At 54.5% G+C, this 16,565-nt stretch overlaps 1 protein-coding gene across 1 annotated transcript in view; it reads right to left on the bottom strand.

Moving 5' to 3' along the window:
- FHIP2A (FHF complex subunit HOOK interacting protein 2A) overlaps positions 1 to 12,759 on the bottom strand; it is a 32,579-nt gene extending 19,820 nt beyond the window's left edge. Inside the window, exons 1-3 of the mRNA XM_069754359.1 lie at positions 12,526 to 12,759; positions 7,276 to 7,354; positions 988 to 1,157 (exon numbers count right to left, since the gene is read on the bottom strand). Coding sequence (XP_069610460.1) covers positions 988 to 1,157; positions 7,276 to 7,354; positions 12,526 to 12,570 — 294 coding nt within the window. The 5' untranslated portion in view covers positions 12,571 to 12,759. The remainder of the gene's footprint in view (positions 1 to 987; positions 1,158 to 7,275; positions 7,355 to 12,525) is intronic.
- Between the last annotated feature and the right edge of the window lie 3,806 nt (positions 12,760 to 16,565).

Below are 16,565 nucleotides of genomic sequence, written 5' to 3'. Positions count from 1 at the left end.
CACCGATACATCCTGATCCACCATTACACCGTGCACACAGGAGACTCACACCGATACATCCTGATCCACCATTACACCGTGCACACAGGAGACTCACACCGATACATCCTGATCCACCATTACACCATGCACACAGGAGACTCACACCGATACATCCTGATCCACCATTACACCGTGCACACAGGAGACTCACACTGATACATCCTGATCCACCATTACACCGTGCACACAGGAGACTCACACCGATACATCCTGATCCACCATTACACCGTGCACACAGGAGACTCACACCGATACATCCTAATCCATCATTACACCATGCACACAGGAGACTCACACCAATACATGCTGATCCACCATTACACCATGCACACAGGCGACTCACACTGATACATCCTAATCCATCATTACACCGTGCACACAGGAGACTCACACCGATACATCGTTACACCATGCACACAGGAGACTCACACTGATACATCCTGATCCACCATTACACCGTGCACACAGGAGACTCACACCGATACATCCTGATCCACCATTACACCGTGCACACAGGAGACTCACACCGATACATCCTGATCCACCATTACACCGTGCACACAGGAGACTCACACCGATACATCCTGATCCACCATTACACCGTGCACACAGGAGACTCACACTGATACATCCTGATCCACCATTACACCGTGCACACAGGAGACTCACACTGATACATCCTGATCCACCATTACACCATGCACACAGGAGACTCACACCGATACATCCTGATCCACCATTACACCGTGCACACAGGAGACTCACACCGATACATCCTGATCCACCATTACACCGTGCACACAGGAGACTCACACCGATACATCATTACACCATGCACACAGGAGACACACTGATACATCCTGATCCACCATTACACCGTGCACACAGGAGACTCACACTGATACATCCTGATCCACCATTACACCGTGCACACAGGAGACTCACGTCTGCTTTCCCCAGCGTGTACAGGGTCTCCAGCACTTTATGGTGCAGTAGGTATTCCATACAGGGCCCCGTCTCTCCAGACTCGCGCTCATTTTCTTCTTGCACCAGAATCTCCAGCATCTGCTCCAGATGGGACGGGATGTTGGTGTCTGTCACAGGAGCTTTATCATCTGATCCAGGGAACGAAAGACAATTCCGGGTTATAAAGGTTTATTCCTCCGCTACATGTCAACAGCAAAACACACAAACTGATTAATAAAATCTCAGAGCCTTTTCACCTTCCCTCCTTACATTCCCTACAGGAGAGGTGTAATCACTATGATCGGGTCACAGCACGTTGTGTCTGCGGAAACCAGAAAGTTTAAGTCACTTGATTCTTTTCAGAGTTGCTGCCTAACTAAGAGGGATCCAGTAACCCATCTAGTGCCTCTCCCCCGAGTTTCCTTACACCAACCCCCTTTAGCTGATAGAGGGTCTGATTAGTGACCTCAGGTTAGCATCCTCAATAATCAGAATCTCCCACTCCCGTCTCCAAGACTTTACACGTGCTGCACCAATTGTTTGGAATGCACTGCCCAGGATGATACGATTAATTCCCACAGTTTTAAGCGTGCCCTAAAGACGCAGTTGTTCAGACTGGCCTACTGCCTCAACACATTAACCTAACTATCCCTGTGTGGCTCATTAAAAAAAAAAAATTTAAAACAAAAAAAAAACAAACCATAACCAGGTTCCTCCATCATGTTCTCATTCACTTTATGCAGTATTAGCCCTCTGTGTCTGTACTGCTACATACTTAGGCAGTTAACTGGTTCATGCAGCTTTACATGAACACCCGATCCTTACACTATGGCCGGTCCGAATAACTAAAGCAATTGTTACCATCCACCTCTCGTTTTCCTCATAGTTTGTAGCTTGCGAGCAGCAGGGCCCTCACTCCTCCTGGTATCTGTTTTGAACTGTATTTCTGTTATGATGTAATGTTTATTGTCTGTGCAAGTCCCCTCTATAATTTGTAAAGCGCTGCGGAATATGTTGGCGCAAATAAAATTATTATTATTATTATTATTAGTGGGGGCCATTGTCTGTCCGGTATAACACTACTTGGGAATTGAGCTGATGTTTCACACAGTGATGAGTTCTTTTATCAGAGGCTGCGCCTCCACACTGCAGGGGCGATCTAGTGTTTCATGGTCACCATTCACTTCTATGTGTCCTAATAGTTCTCATGACAAATCCTCTAAGGGAAACAAACACGGGGCAAAAAATGTTGGGGTGACTGTGCTGCCACGCGATACGGCACTGTGGGCTCCAGGTGGACGCACGTCCACTGTGCCAGACACGGGCTCCACCAAGTGTATGCACGTCCACTGTGCCAGACACGGGCTCCACCAAGTGTATGCACGTCCACTGTGCCAGACACGGGCTCCACCAAGTGTATGCACGTCCACTGTGCCAGACACGGGCTCCACCAAGTGTATGCACGTCCACTGTGCCAGACACGGGCTCCACCAAGTGTATGCACGTCCACTGTGCCAGACACGGGCTCCACCAAGTGTATGCACGTCCACTGTGCCAGATACGGGCTCCACCAAGTGTATGCACGTCCACTGTGCCGGACACGGGCTCCACCAAGTGTATGCACGTCCACTGTGCCAGACACGGGCTCCACCAAGTGTATGCACGTCCACTGTGCCAGACACGGGCTCCACCAAGTGTATGCACGTCATCTGTGCCGGACATGAGCTCCACCAAGTGTGCGCACGTCATCTGTGCCGGACACGGGCTCCACCAACTGTATGCAGGTCCTCTGTGCCGGACATGAGCTCCACCAAGTGTGTGCACGTCATCTGTGCCGGACACGGGCTCCACCAAGTGTGTGCACGTCATCTGTGCCGGACAGGAGCTCCACCAAGTGTGTGCACGTCATCTGTGCCGGACATGAGCTCCACCAAGTGTATGCACGTCCACTGTGCCGGACACGGGCTCCACCAACTGTATGCAGGTCCTCTGTGCCGGACACGGGCTCCACCAAGTGTGTGCACGTCCTCTGTGCCGGACACGGGCTCCACCAAGTGTGTGCACATCATCTGTGTCGGACACGAGCTCCACCAAGTGTGTGCACGTCATCTGTGCCGGACACAGGCTCCACCAACTGTATGGAGGTCCTCTGTGCCGGACACGGGCTCCACCAAGTGTGTGCACGTCATCTGTGCCGGACACGGGCTCCACCAACTGTATGCAGGTCCTCTGTGCCGGACACGGGCTCCACCAAGTGTGTGCACGTCCCCTGTGCCGGACATGGGCTCCACCAAGTGTGTGCACGTCATCTGTGCCGGACACGGGTTCCACCAAGTGTGTGCATGTCATCTGTGCCGGACACGGGCTCCACCAAGTGTGTGCACGTCATCTGTGCCGGACACGGGCTCCACCAAGTGTGTGCACGTCATCTGTGCCGGACATGAGCTCCACCAAGTGTGTGCACGTCATCTGTGCCGGACACGAGCTCCACCAAGTGTATGCACGTCCACTGTGCCGGACACGGGCTCCACCAAGTGTGTGCACGTCCCCTGTGCCGGACACGGGCTCCACCAAGTGTGTGCACGTCATCTGTGCCGGACACGGGTTCCACCAAGTGTGTGCATGTCATCTGTGCCGGACACGGGCTCCACCAAGTGTGTGCACGTCATCTGTGCCGGACACGGGCTCCACCAAGTGTGTGCACGTCATCTGTGCCGGACATGAGCTCCACCAAGTGTGTGCACGTCATCTGTGCCGGACATGAGCTCCACCAAGTGTATGCACGTCCACTGTGCCGGACACGGGCTCCACCAAGTGTGTGCACGTCCCCTGTGCCGGACACGGGCTCCACCAAGTGTGTGCACGTCATCTGTGCCGGACACGGGTTCCACCAAGTGTGTGCATGTCATCTGTGCCGGACACGGGCTCCACCAAGTGTGTGCACGTCATCTGTGCCGGACATGAGCTCCACCAAGTGTGTGCACGTCATCTGTGCCGGACATGAGCTCCACCAAGTGTGTGCACGTCCACTGTGCCGGACACGGGCTCCACCAAGTGTGTGCACGTCATTTGTGCCGGACATGAGCTCCACCAAGTGTACGCAGGTCCTCTGTGCTGGACACGGGCTCCACCAATTGTATGCACATGATCTGTGCCGGACACAGGCTCCACCAAGTGTATGCGCGTCCCCTGTACCGGACACGGGCTCCACCAAGTGTATGCAGGTCCTCTGTACCGGACACGGGCTCCACGAAGTGTATGCACGTCCACTGTGCCGGACATGAGCTCCACCAAGTGTATGCACGTCATCTGTGCCGGACACGGGCTCCACCAACTGTATGCAGGTCCTCTGTGCTGGACACGGGCTCCACCAACTGTATGCAGGTCCTCTGTGCTGGACACGGGCTCCACCAATTGTATGCACATGATCTGTGCCGGACACAGGCTCCACCAAGTGTATGCGCGTCCCCTGTACCGAACACGGGCTCCACCAAGTGTGTGCACGTCCTCTGTACCGGACACGGGCTCCACTAAGTGTATGCACGTCCACTGTGCCGGACATGAGCTCTACCAAGTGTGTGTGCAGGTCCTCTGTCCGGACACGGGCTCCACCAAGTGTATGCACGTCATCTGTGCCGGACACGGGCTCCACCAAGAGTGTGCACGTCATCTGTGCCGGACATGAGCTCCACCAAGTGTATGCACGTCATCTGTGCCGGACACGGGCTCCACCAAGTGTGTGCACGTCATCTGTGCCGGACATGAGCTCCACCAAGTGTATGCACGTCATCTGTGCCAGACACGGGCTCCACCAAGAGTGTGCACGTCATCTGTGCCGGACATGAGCTCCACCAAGTGTGTGCACGTCATCTGTGCCAGACACGGGCTCCACCAAGTGTGTGCACGTCATCTGTGCCGGACATGAGCTCCACCAAGTGTATGCACGTCATCTGTGCCAGACACGGGCTCCACCAAGTGTGTGCACGTCATCTGTGCCAGACACGGGCTCCACCAAGTGTGTGCACGTCATCTGTGCCAGACACGGGCTCCACCAAGTGTATGCACGTCCACTGTGCCGGACACGGGCTCCACCAACTGTATGCAGGTCCTCTGTGCTGGACATGGGCTCCACCAATTGTATGCACATGATCTGTGCCGGACACGGGCTCCACCAAGTGTATGCAGGTCCTCTGTACCGGACACGGGCTCCACCAAGTGTATGCAGGTCCTCTGTACCGGACACGGGCTCCACCAAGTGTATGCGCGTCCCCTGTACCGGACACGGGCTCCACCAAGTGTATGCAGGTCCTCTGTACCGGACACGGGCTCCACCAAGTGTATGCAGGTCCTCTGTACCGGACACGGGCTCCACCAAGTGTATGCACGTCCTCTGTACCGGACACGGGCTCCACCAAGTGTATGCACGTCATCTGTGCCGGACATGAGCTCCACCAAGTGTGTGCACGTCATCTGTGCCAGACACGGGCTCCACCAAGTGTGTGCACGTCATCTGTGCCGGACATGAGCTCCACCAAGTGTGTGCACGTCATCTGTGCTGGACACGGGCTCCACCAAGTGTGTGCACGTCATCTGTGCCAGACACGGGCTCCACCAAGTGTATGCACGTCCACTGTGCCGGACACGGGCTCCACCAACTGTATGCAGGTCCTCTGTGCTGGACACGGGCTCCACCAATTGTATGCACATGATCTGTGCCGGACACGGGCTCCACCAAGTGTATGCGCGTCCCCTGTACCGGACACGGGCTCCACCAAGTGTATGCAGGTCCTCTGTACCGGACACGGGCTCCACCAAGTGTGTGCACGTCATCTGTGCCGGACACGGGCTCCACCAAGAGTGTGCACGTCATCTGTGCCGGACATGAGCTCCACCAAGTGTATGCACGTCATCTGTGCCGGACACGGGCTCCACCAAGTGTGTGCACGTCATCTGTGCCGGACATGAGCTCCACCAAGTGTATGCACGTCATCTGTGCCAGACACGGGCTCCACCAAGAGTGTGCACGTCATCTGTGCCGGACATGAGCTCCACCAAGTGTGTGCACGTCATCTGTGCCAGACACGGGCTCCACCAAGTGTGTGCACGTCATCTGTGCCGGACATGAGCTCCACCAAGTGTATGCACGTCATCTGTGCCAGACACGGGCTCCACCAAGTGTGTGCACGTCATCTGTGCCAGACACGGGCTCCACCAAGTGTGTGCACGTCATCTGTGCCAGACACGGGCTCCACCAAGTGTATGCACGTCCACTGTGCCGGACACGGGCTCCACCAACTGTATGCAGGTCCTCTGTGCTGGACATGGGCTCCACCAATTGTATGCACATGATCTGTGCCGGACACGGGCTCCACCAAGTGTATGCAGGTCCTCTGTACCGGACACGGGCTCCACCAAGTGTATGCAGGTCCTCTGTACCGGACACGGGCTCCACCAAGTGTATGCGCGTCCCCTGTACCGGACACGGGCTCCACCAAGTGTATGCAGGTCCTCTGTACCGGACACGGGCTCCACCAAGTGTATGCAGGTCCTCTGTACCGGACACGGGCTCCACCAAGTGTATGCACGTCCTCTGTACCGGACACGGGCTCCACCAAGTGTATGCACGTCATCTGTGCCGGACATGAGCTCCACCAAGTGTGTGCACGTCATCTGTGCCAGACACGGGCTCCACCAAGTGTGTGCACGTCATCTGTGCCGGACATGAGCTCCACCAAGTGTGTGCACGTCATCTGTGCTGGACACGGGCTCCACCAAGTGTGTGCACGTCATCTGTGCCAGACACGGGCTCCACCAAGTGTATGCACGTCCACTGTGCCGGACACGGGCTCCACCAAGTGTACGCAGGTCCTCTGTGCTGGACACGGGCTCCACCAATTGTATGCACATGATCTGTACCGGACACGGGCTCCACCAAGTGTATGCGCGTCCCCTGTACCGGACACGGGCTCCACCAAGTGTATGCAGGTCCACTGTAACATAGTAACATAGTTAGTAAGGCCGAAAAAAGACATTTGTCCATCCAGTTCAGCCTATATTCCATCATAATAAATCCCCAGATCTACGTCCTTCTACAGAACCTAATAATTGTATGATACAATATTGTTCTGCTCCAGGAAGACATCCAGGCCTCTCTTGAACCCCTCGACTGAGTTCGCCATCACCACCTCCTCACTGTGCTGGACATTGGCTCCACATACAGGACGATCACCCCACCATAAGTGTAAGTGAAGAGGAGTAAATACTCACCGGATGTCTCGATGTAATAATGGGTGATGGCTTTCCAGTGATACACAAAGTCTTCTTGTAACGGCAGAGAGGGGGCGAGCTGCAAGAGAAAGAGCAAAGCTGTGATCAGCGCTACAGACGCAGGCGGCGACATTCTGTTACTCCAGCATCCCATAGCAGATCCCTCTAATCTGCTCCATTACTGGATATTTATCCCCTTTTCTCAAGCTTAGGTGTCCACCACCCTGAAAAAAACGACAAAAGTGACACAAACATTTCAGGCTGTTACCTGATTAGTCCAGAATGGAGTTATGTACAAACCCTAATTAAACAGGACTTGGATATGACCCCATCATTAGGACCTCAGCTCTTATTGATGTCTTCCCACAGAATATACCCAGGAGAACTAGGAGACTTCTCTGCAAATATCCCTGACTGCATGATGTCGGATAGCCTGTCACTGGAAACAAATGTCTTCATATGACCTAATGTCGGGGTCAGAAACATTAGAAATGGTGAATGTCGCACCGCTCTGAAACGGTCGAGAGATTCAATCTCATCTGGTCTCCTTGGGATCATTTTTGGATCCTTGGGATCATTTATGGACTCTCCTGAATATCTAAGAGCCTTGTTTGCTAGGTCATTCATTTTCCCGTCCTCTTCACTCCCCAGTACCTACAGTTACCCTTCCCCTCATATCTATTGTCGGTCTTGTACGTCCTTCCTCCCCTTTCAGATTGTTAGACATATAAATAATTGATTACATGTTTATGATGTATCCAGTTTATTCTGCTTTCATTGTCATCTGATATTATATAAGGGCTCATATTCACCTGCGAGAAACTGGGATGAGTCTCGCATGTTAATACCCGGCACTCAGATTGGAGCGTGCGGCCGCACAGGAATACACGCTCCGCTCCTGAGTGCCGGCAGCAGCGCCGGGTGTTGATGTGCGAGGCTCATCAGTTTCTCGCAGATGAGTATGAGCCCTAAGTCTTTTTATCTTTTATCTCTCCATTTCGATGGCTGCCCATAGTTTCTGCCGTTCTCTGCCATGAAGTCGCTCCACACTTACAGAGCCAATGAGAAGATTTCTCGGGTTAGTTCAGCATTTTAATGATTGATTTCATGGATGTTAAAGAGATCAAAAAATACTAAAGAAAATGGCAACAAAACGGGCTGAGAATCCCTCCACAGTGGTGTAAGGGTTAATAGAGCACCCGAGGGGCACAAGGCTCGGCAGAAGACATCACACTCACCGTCCTGGTGTCATCGCTGCATATCAGTCCCTGCATCTCGGGCGCCGGCATCTCTCTTCCTTCCTGTGTTCAGCGGTCACATGGTAACACTCATTAAAGTAATGAATATGCACGAGTCTCCACTCCCATAGGCGGAGCGCATATTCATTACTTTAATGAGCGGTACCATGTGACCGCTAAACACAGGAAGGAGGACGGGAAGAGAGATGCCGGCGCCCGAGATGCAGGGACTGATATGCAGCACCAGGAGGGTGAATATGACGGGGGATGGTGAGCCATGCGATATTCACCTGTCCCCGTTCCACCGCCGCTCCGTCTTCCGGGTCCTCTGGCTGTGACGTTCAGGTCAGAGGGCGCGATGACGTGGTTAGTGTGTGCGCCGCCCTCTGCCTACAGTCACTGCAGAGAGCCGGAGACGCTGAGAAGCAGCGGGCAGCGACGAGAGGTATGTCATTTTATTTTTTAAATTGCAGCAGCATTATATGGGGCATATTTTAATATGGAGCATCTTATGGGGCGCCATCATGAACTGTATGGAGCATTATATGGAGCCATCATTATCCTTTATGGGATGGGGCGTATTTTGTATGGAGCATTATATGGGGCTCCGGATTCAATATGGATATTCAAAAACACTTAACCTACTGATGTCTCAATTAATTTTACTTTTATTGGTATCTATTTTATTTTTGAAATTTACCAGTAGCTGCTGCATTTCCCACCCTAGGCTTATACTCAAGTTATTAAGTTTTCCAATTTTTTTTGTGTCAAATTTAGGGGCCACGGCTTATACTTGAGTATATACAGTATATGTATATTACACGCTCGCATGTCTGGATTATCACCACTTGTGCCAAGGAGGGATGAACGACCACACGGCTTGGTACGACGCGCTGTCTACAGCTCCATCCTCATGTATCACAGTGCACCAAAAAACCCTTCCCCACCATCACTGCCCCCCACCATCCTGCCAGGAAGGGATCATCCACACACAGGACTAAGAGGAGCCAGGGTGCACAGGAAACCCTTCCCCCAGTATTACTGCACATATACAAGTACACTGGGGAAATAAAACAACTGAAAAAAGAATAAAAATAACAATTAAAAAAAAAAAATCTGCATGAATGGAGCTATCAAACTATTATCTGTGAACATATAAAGCTTTTACCCCTTTAGGCAAAAGCCATGAAGAAAAAAACAAAAAACACTAGAGACGCAAACAGTTTATGCAATAATAGTTGTGACATCACCGCCCTGTACACACCGCACTGTGATATTACCACCCTGTACACACCGCACCGTCCTTATATTACCGCACTGTTCCTATATTACCGCCCTGTACACACCGCACCGTCCTTATATTACCGCCCTGTACACACCGCACCGTCCTTATATTACCGCCCTGTACACACCGCACTGTGATATTACCACCCTGTACACACCGCACCGTCCTTATATTACCGCACTGTTCCTATATTACCGCCCTGTACACACCGCACCGTCCTTATATTACCGCACTGTTCCTATATTACCACCCTGTACACACTGCACCGTCCTTATATTACCGCACTGTTCCTATATTACCGCCCTGTACACACCGCACCGTCCTTATATTACCGCCCTGTACACACCGCACCGTCCTTATATTACCGCCCTGTACACACCGCACCGTCCTTATATTACCGCACTGTTCCTATATTACCGCACTTATATTACCGCACTGTACACACCGCACCGTCCTTATATTACCGCACTGTTCCTATATTACCACCCTGTACACACTGCACCGTCCTTATATTACCGCACTGTTCCTATATTACCGCCCTGTACACACCGCACCGTCCTTATATTACCGCCCTGTACACACCGCACCGTCCTTATATTACCGCCCTGTACACACCGCACCGTCCTTATATTACCGCACTGTTCCTATATTACCACCCTGTACACACCGCACCGTCCTTATATTACCGCACTGTACACACCGCACCGTCCTTATATTACCGCCCTGTACACACCGCACCGTCCTTATATTACCGCACTGTTCCTATATTACCACCCTGTACACACCGCACCGTCCTTATATTACCGCACTGTTCCTATATTACCGCCCTGTACACACCGCACCGTCCTTATATTACCGCACTGTTCCTATATTACCACCCTGTACACACCGCACCGTCCTTATATTACCGCACTGTTCCTATATTACCACCCTGTACACACCGCACCGTCCTTATATTACCGCACTGTTCCTATATTACCGCCCTGTACACACCGCACCGTCCTTATATTACCGCACTGTTCCTATATTACCACCCTGTACACACCGCACCGTCCTTATATTACCGCACTGTTCCTATATTACCGCCCTGTACACACCGCACCGTCCTTATATTACCGCACTGTTCCTATATTACCACCCTGTACACACCGCACCGTCCTTATATTACCGCACTGTTCCTATATTACCGCCCTGTACACACCGCACCGTCCTTATATTACCGCACTGTTCCTATATTACCACCCTGTACACACCGCACCGTCCTTATATTACCGCACTGTTCCTATATTACCGCCCTGTACACACCGCACCGTCCTTATATTACCGCACTGTTCCTATATTACCACCCTGTACACACTGCACCGTCCTTATATTACCGCACTGTTCCTATATTACCGCCCTGTACACACCGCACCGTCCTTATATTACCGCCCTGTACACACCGCACCGTCCTTATATTACCGCACTGTTCCTATATTACCGCACTTATATTACCGCACTGTACACACCGCACCGTCCTTATATTACCGCCCTGTACACACCACACCGTCCTTATATTACCGCACTGTTCCTATATTACCGCACTGTTCCTATATTACCGCCCTGTACACACCGCACCGTCCTTATATTACCGCCCTGTACACACCGCACCGTCCTTATATTACCGCACTGTTCCTATATTACCGCCCTGTACACACCGCACCGTCCTTATATTACCGCCCTGTACACACCGCACTGTTCCTATATTACCGCCCTGTACACACCGTCCTTATATTACCGCACTGTCCTTATATTACCGCACTGTACAAACTGCATTGTCCTTATATTACCGCCCTGTACACACCGCACCGTCCTTATATTACCGCCCTGTACACACCGCACTGTTCCTATATTACCGCCCTGTACACACCGTCCTTATATTACCGCACTGTACAAACTGCATTGTCCTTATATTACCGCCCTGTACACACTGCACTGTCCTTATATTACCGCACTGTACACACCGCACCGTTCTTATATTACCGCACTGTACACACCGCACTTATATTACCGCACTGTACACACCGCACTTATATTACCGCACTGTACACACCGCACTTATATTACCGCACTGTACACACCGCACTTATATTACCGCACTGTACACACCGCACTTATATTACCGCCCTGTACACACCGCACTTATATTACCGCCCTGTACACACTGTCCTTATATTGCCGCCCTGTACACACCGCACTTATATTACCGCCCTGTACACACTGTCCTTATATTACCGCCCTGTACACACTGTCCTTATATTGCCGCCCTGTACACACCGCACTTATATTACCGCCCTGTACACACTGTCCTTATATTACCGCCCTGTACACACCGCACTTACATTACCGCACTTATATTACCGCCCTGTACACACTGTCCTTATATTACCGCCCTGTACACACCGCACTTATATTACCGCACTTATATTACCGCACTTATATTACCGCACTTATATTACCGCACTGTTGTGCTCCGCGGTTCGGGGAGTAGGAAGCAGCTGCCATTGGCCTCGGCCTCAGTTCCGGCCACATCATCGCTCAGTGTCGCCCCCTGGCGTCTCTTTGCTCACGGGAATCCTGCTCTGATCCCGGGCCCACCCGCAGGAGAGACCCCGGCCTGCGGCCTAGCTGTGTATAGGCCTCCGCCGAGTCCCCGGGCTGGAGTTGTGGCCGCCGCCGGTCACTCACCGCCTCCACCGCTTGCTGCAGGATCGACGTGAACTTGGAGAACATCTTCTCCCTCTGCTGCTGCAGCTTCTCCCGGGAGGACCTGGAGAAATCCGAGATCTTCTGCCGGCGCCGCTCCAGAGTGCAAACTACACGGACACCGCGACACACGGACGACAACACACGGGGAACAACACAGAACACACCGGGGACACACTGACAGGCGCACAGCCGGCCCCACACAGCAGCACGGAACACTGCGCCACCTGCAGGACGCACAGGGAACTGCACCCACAACACGGGGTGTACACTGCGCCACCTACAGGACACACAGGGAACTGCACCCACAACACGGCGTGTACACTGCGCCACCTGCAGGACGCACAGGGAACTGCACCCACAACACGGCGTGTACACTGCGCCACCTACAGGACGCACAGGGAACTGCACCGACAACACGGCGTGTACACTGCTCCACCTACAGGACGCACAGGGAACTGCACCCACAACACGGCGTGTACACTGCGCCACCTACAGGACACACAGGGAACTGCACCCACAACACGGCGTGTACACTGCGCCACCTACAGGACGCACAGGGAACTGCACCCACAACACGGCGTGTACACTGCGCCACCTGCAGGACGCACAGGGAACTGCACCCACAACACGGCATGTACACTGCGCCACCTACAGGACGCACAGGGAACTGCACCCACAACACGGCGTGTACACTGCTCCACCTACAGGACGCACAGGGAACTGCACCCACAACACGGCGTGTACACTGCTCCACCTACAGGACGCACAGGGAACTGCACCCACAACACGGGGTGTACACTGCGCCACCTACAGGACACACAGGGAACTGCACCCACAACACGGGGTGTACACTGCTCCACCTACAGGACGCACAGGGAACTGCACCCACAACACGGCGTGTACACTGCGCCACCTGCAGGACGCACAGGGAACTGCACCCACAACACGGCATGTACACTGCGCCACCTACAGGACGCACAGGGAACTGCACCCACAACACGGCGTGTACACTGCTCCACCTACAGGACGCACAGGGAACTGCACCCACAACACGGCGTGTACACTGCTCCACCTACAGGACACACAGGGAACTGCACCCACAACACGGGGTGTACACTGCTCCACCTACAGGACGCACAGGGAACTGCACCCACAACACGGGGTGTACACTGCGCCACCTACAGGACACACAGGGAACTGCACCCACAACACGGGGTGTACACTGCTCCACCTACAGGACGCACAGGGAACTGCACCCACAACACGGCATGTACACTGCGCCACCTACAGGACGCACAGGGAACTGCACCCACAACACGGCGTGTACACTGCGCCACCTGCAGGACGCACAGGGAACTGCACCCACAACACGGCATGTACACTGCTCCACCTGCAGGACGCACAGGGAACTGCACCCACAACACGGCGTGTACACTGCGCCACCTGCAGGACGCACAGGGAACTGCACCCACAACACGGCATGTACACTGCTCCACCTACAGGACGCACAGGGAACTGCACCGACAACACGGGGTGTACACTGCGCCACCTACAGGACACACAGGGAACTGCACCGACAACACGGCGTGTACACTGCTCCACCTACAGGACGCACAGGGAACTGCACCCACAACACGGCGTGTACACTGCGCCACCTACAGGACGCACAGGGAACTGCACCCACAACACGGCGTGTACACTGCGCCACCTACAGGACACACAGGGAACTGCACCGACAACACGGCGTGTACACTGCTCCACCTGCAGGACGCACAGGGAACTGCACCCACAACACGGCATGTACACTGCTCCACCTACAGGACACACAGGGAACTGCACCGACAACACGGCGTGTACACTGCTCCACCTACAGGACACACAGGGAACTGCACCGACAACACGGCGTGTACACTGCTCCACCTACAGGACGCACAGGGAACTGCACCCACAACACGGCATGTACACTGCTCCACCTACAGGACGCACAGGGAACTGCACCCACAACACGGCGTGTACACTGCTCCACCTACAGGACGCACAGGGAACTGCACCCACAACACGGCATGTACACTGCTCCACCTACAGGACACACAGGGAACTGCACCCACAACACGGCGTGTACACTGCGCCACCTACAGGACGCACAGGGAACTGCACCCACAACACGGGGTGTACACTGCGCCACCTACAGGACACACAGGGAACTGCACCCACAACACGGGGTGTACACTGCGCCACCTGCAGGACGCACAGGGAACTGCACCCACAACACGGCATGTACACTGCTCCACCTACAGGACGCACAGGGAACTGCACCCACAACACGGCGTGTACACTGCTCCACCTACAGGACGCACAGGGAACTGCACCCACAACACGGCGTGTACACTGCTCCACCTACAGGACGCACAGGGAACTGCACCCACAACACGGCGTGTACACTGCGCCACCTGCAGGACGCACAGGGAACTGCACCCACAACACGGCATGTACACTGCGCCACCTACAGGACGCACAGGGAACTGCACCCACAACACGGCGTGTACACTGCGCCACCTACAGGACACACAGGGAACTGCACCCACAACACGGGGTGTACACTGCTCCACCTACAGGACGCACAGGGAACTGCACCCACAACACGGCGTGTACACTGCGCCACCTGCAGGACGCACAGGGAACTGCACCCACAACACGGCGTGTACACTGCGCCACCTACAGGACGCACAGGGAACTGCACCCACAACACGGCGTGTACACTGCTCCACCTACAGGACGCACAGGGAACTGCACCCACAACACGGCGTGTACACTGCGCCACCTGCAGGACGCACAGGGAACTGCACCCACAACACGGCGTGTACACTGCGCCACCTTCAGGACGCACAGGGAACTGCACCCACAACACGGCGTGTACACTGCGCCACCTACAGGACGCACAGGGAACTGCACCGACAACACGGCGTGTACACTGCTCCACCTACAGGACGCACAGGGAACTGCACCGACAACACGGCGTGTACACTGCTCCACCTACAGGACGCACAGGGAACTGCACCCACAACACGGCGTGTACACTGCGCCACCTGCAGGACGCACAGGGAACTGCACCGACAACACGGCGTGTACACTGCGCCACCTGCAGGACACACAGGGAACTGCACCCACAACACGGCGTGTACACTGCTCCACCTACAGGACGCACAGGGAACTGCACCGACAACACGGGGTGTACACTGCTCCACCTACAGGACGCACAGGGAACTGCACCGACAACACGGCGTGTACACTGCGCCACCTGCAGGACGCACAGGGAACTGCACCCACAACACGGCGTGTACACTGCTCCACCTGCAGGACACACAGGGAACTGCACCCACAACACGGGGTGTACACTGCGCCACCTGCAGGACACACAGGGAACTGCACCCACAACACGGGGTGTACACTGCTCCACCTGCAGGACGCACAGGGAACTGCACCCACAACACGGGGTGTACACTGCTCCACCTGCAGGACGCACAGGGAACTGCACCCACAACACGGCGTGTACACTGCTCCACCTACAGGACGCACAGGGAACTGCACCGACAACACGGGGTGTACACTGCGCCACCTGCAGGACGCACAGGGAACTGCACCCACAACACGGCGTGTACACTGCGCCACCTGCAGGACGCACAGAGAAATGCACCCACAACACGGCGTGTACACTGCTCCACCTACAGGACGCACAGGGAACTGCACCGACAACACGGGGTGTACACTGCGCCACCTGCAGGACGCACAGGGAACTGCACCCACAACACGGCGTGTACACTGCGCCACCTGCAGGACGCACAGGGAACTGCACCCACAACACGGCGTGTACACTGCGCCACCTGCAGGACGCACAGGGAACTGCACCCACAACACGGCGTGTACACTGCTCCACCTACAGGACGCACAGGGAACTGCACCCACAACACGGCGTGTACACTGCTCCACCTACAGGACGCACAGGGAACTGCACCCACAAC

The sequence above is a fragment of the Ranitomeya imitator genome, chromosome 2 (assembly GCF_032444005.1).
Source record: "Ranitomeya imitator isolate aRanImi1 chromosome 2, aRanImi1.pri, whole genome shotgun sequence".
NCBI classification, from domain to species: domain Eukaryota; kingdom Metazoa; phylum Chordata; class Amphibia; order Anura; family Dendrobatidae; genus Ranitomeya; species Ranitomeya imitator.
This window is presented reverse-complemented; position numbering and strand designations above follow the sequence as displayed.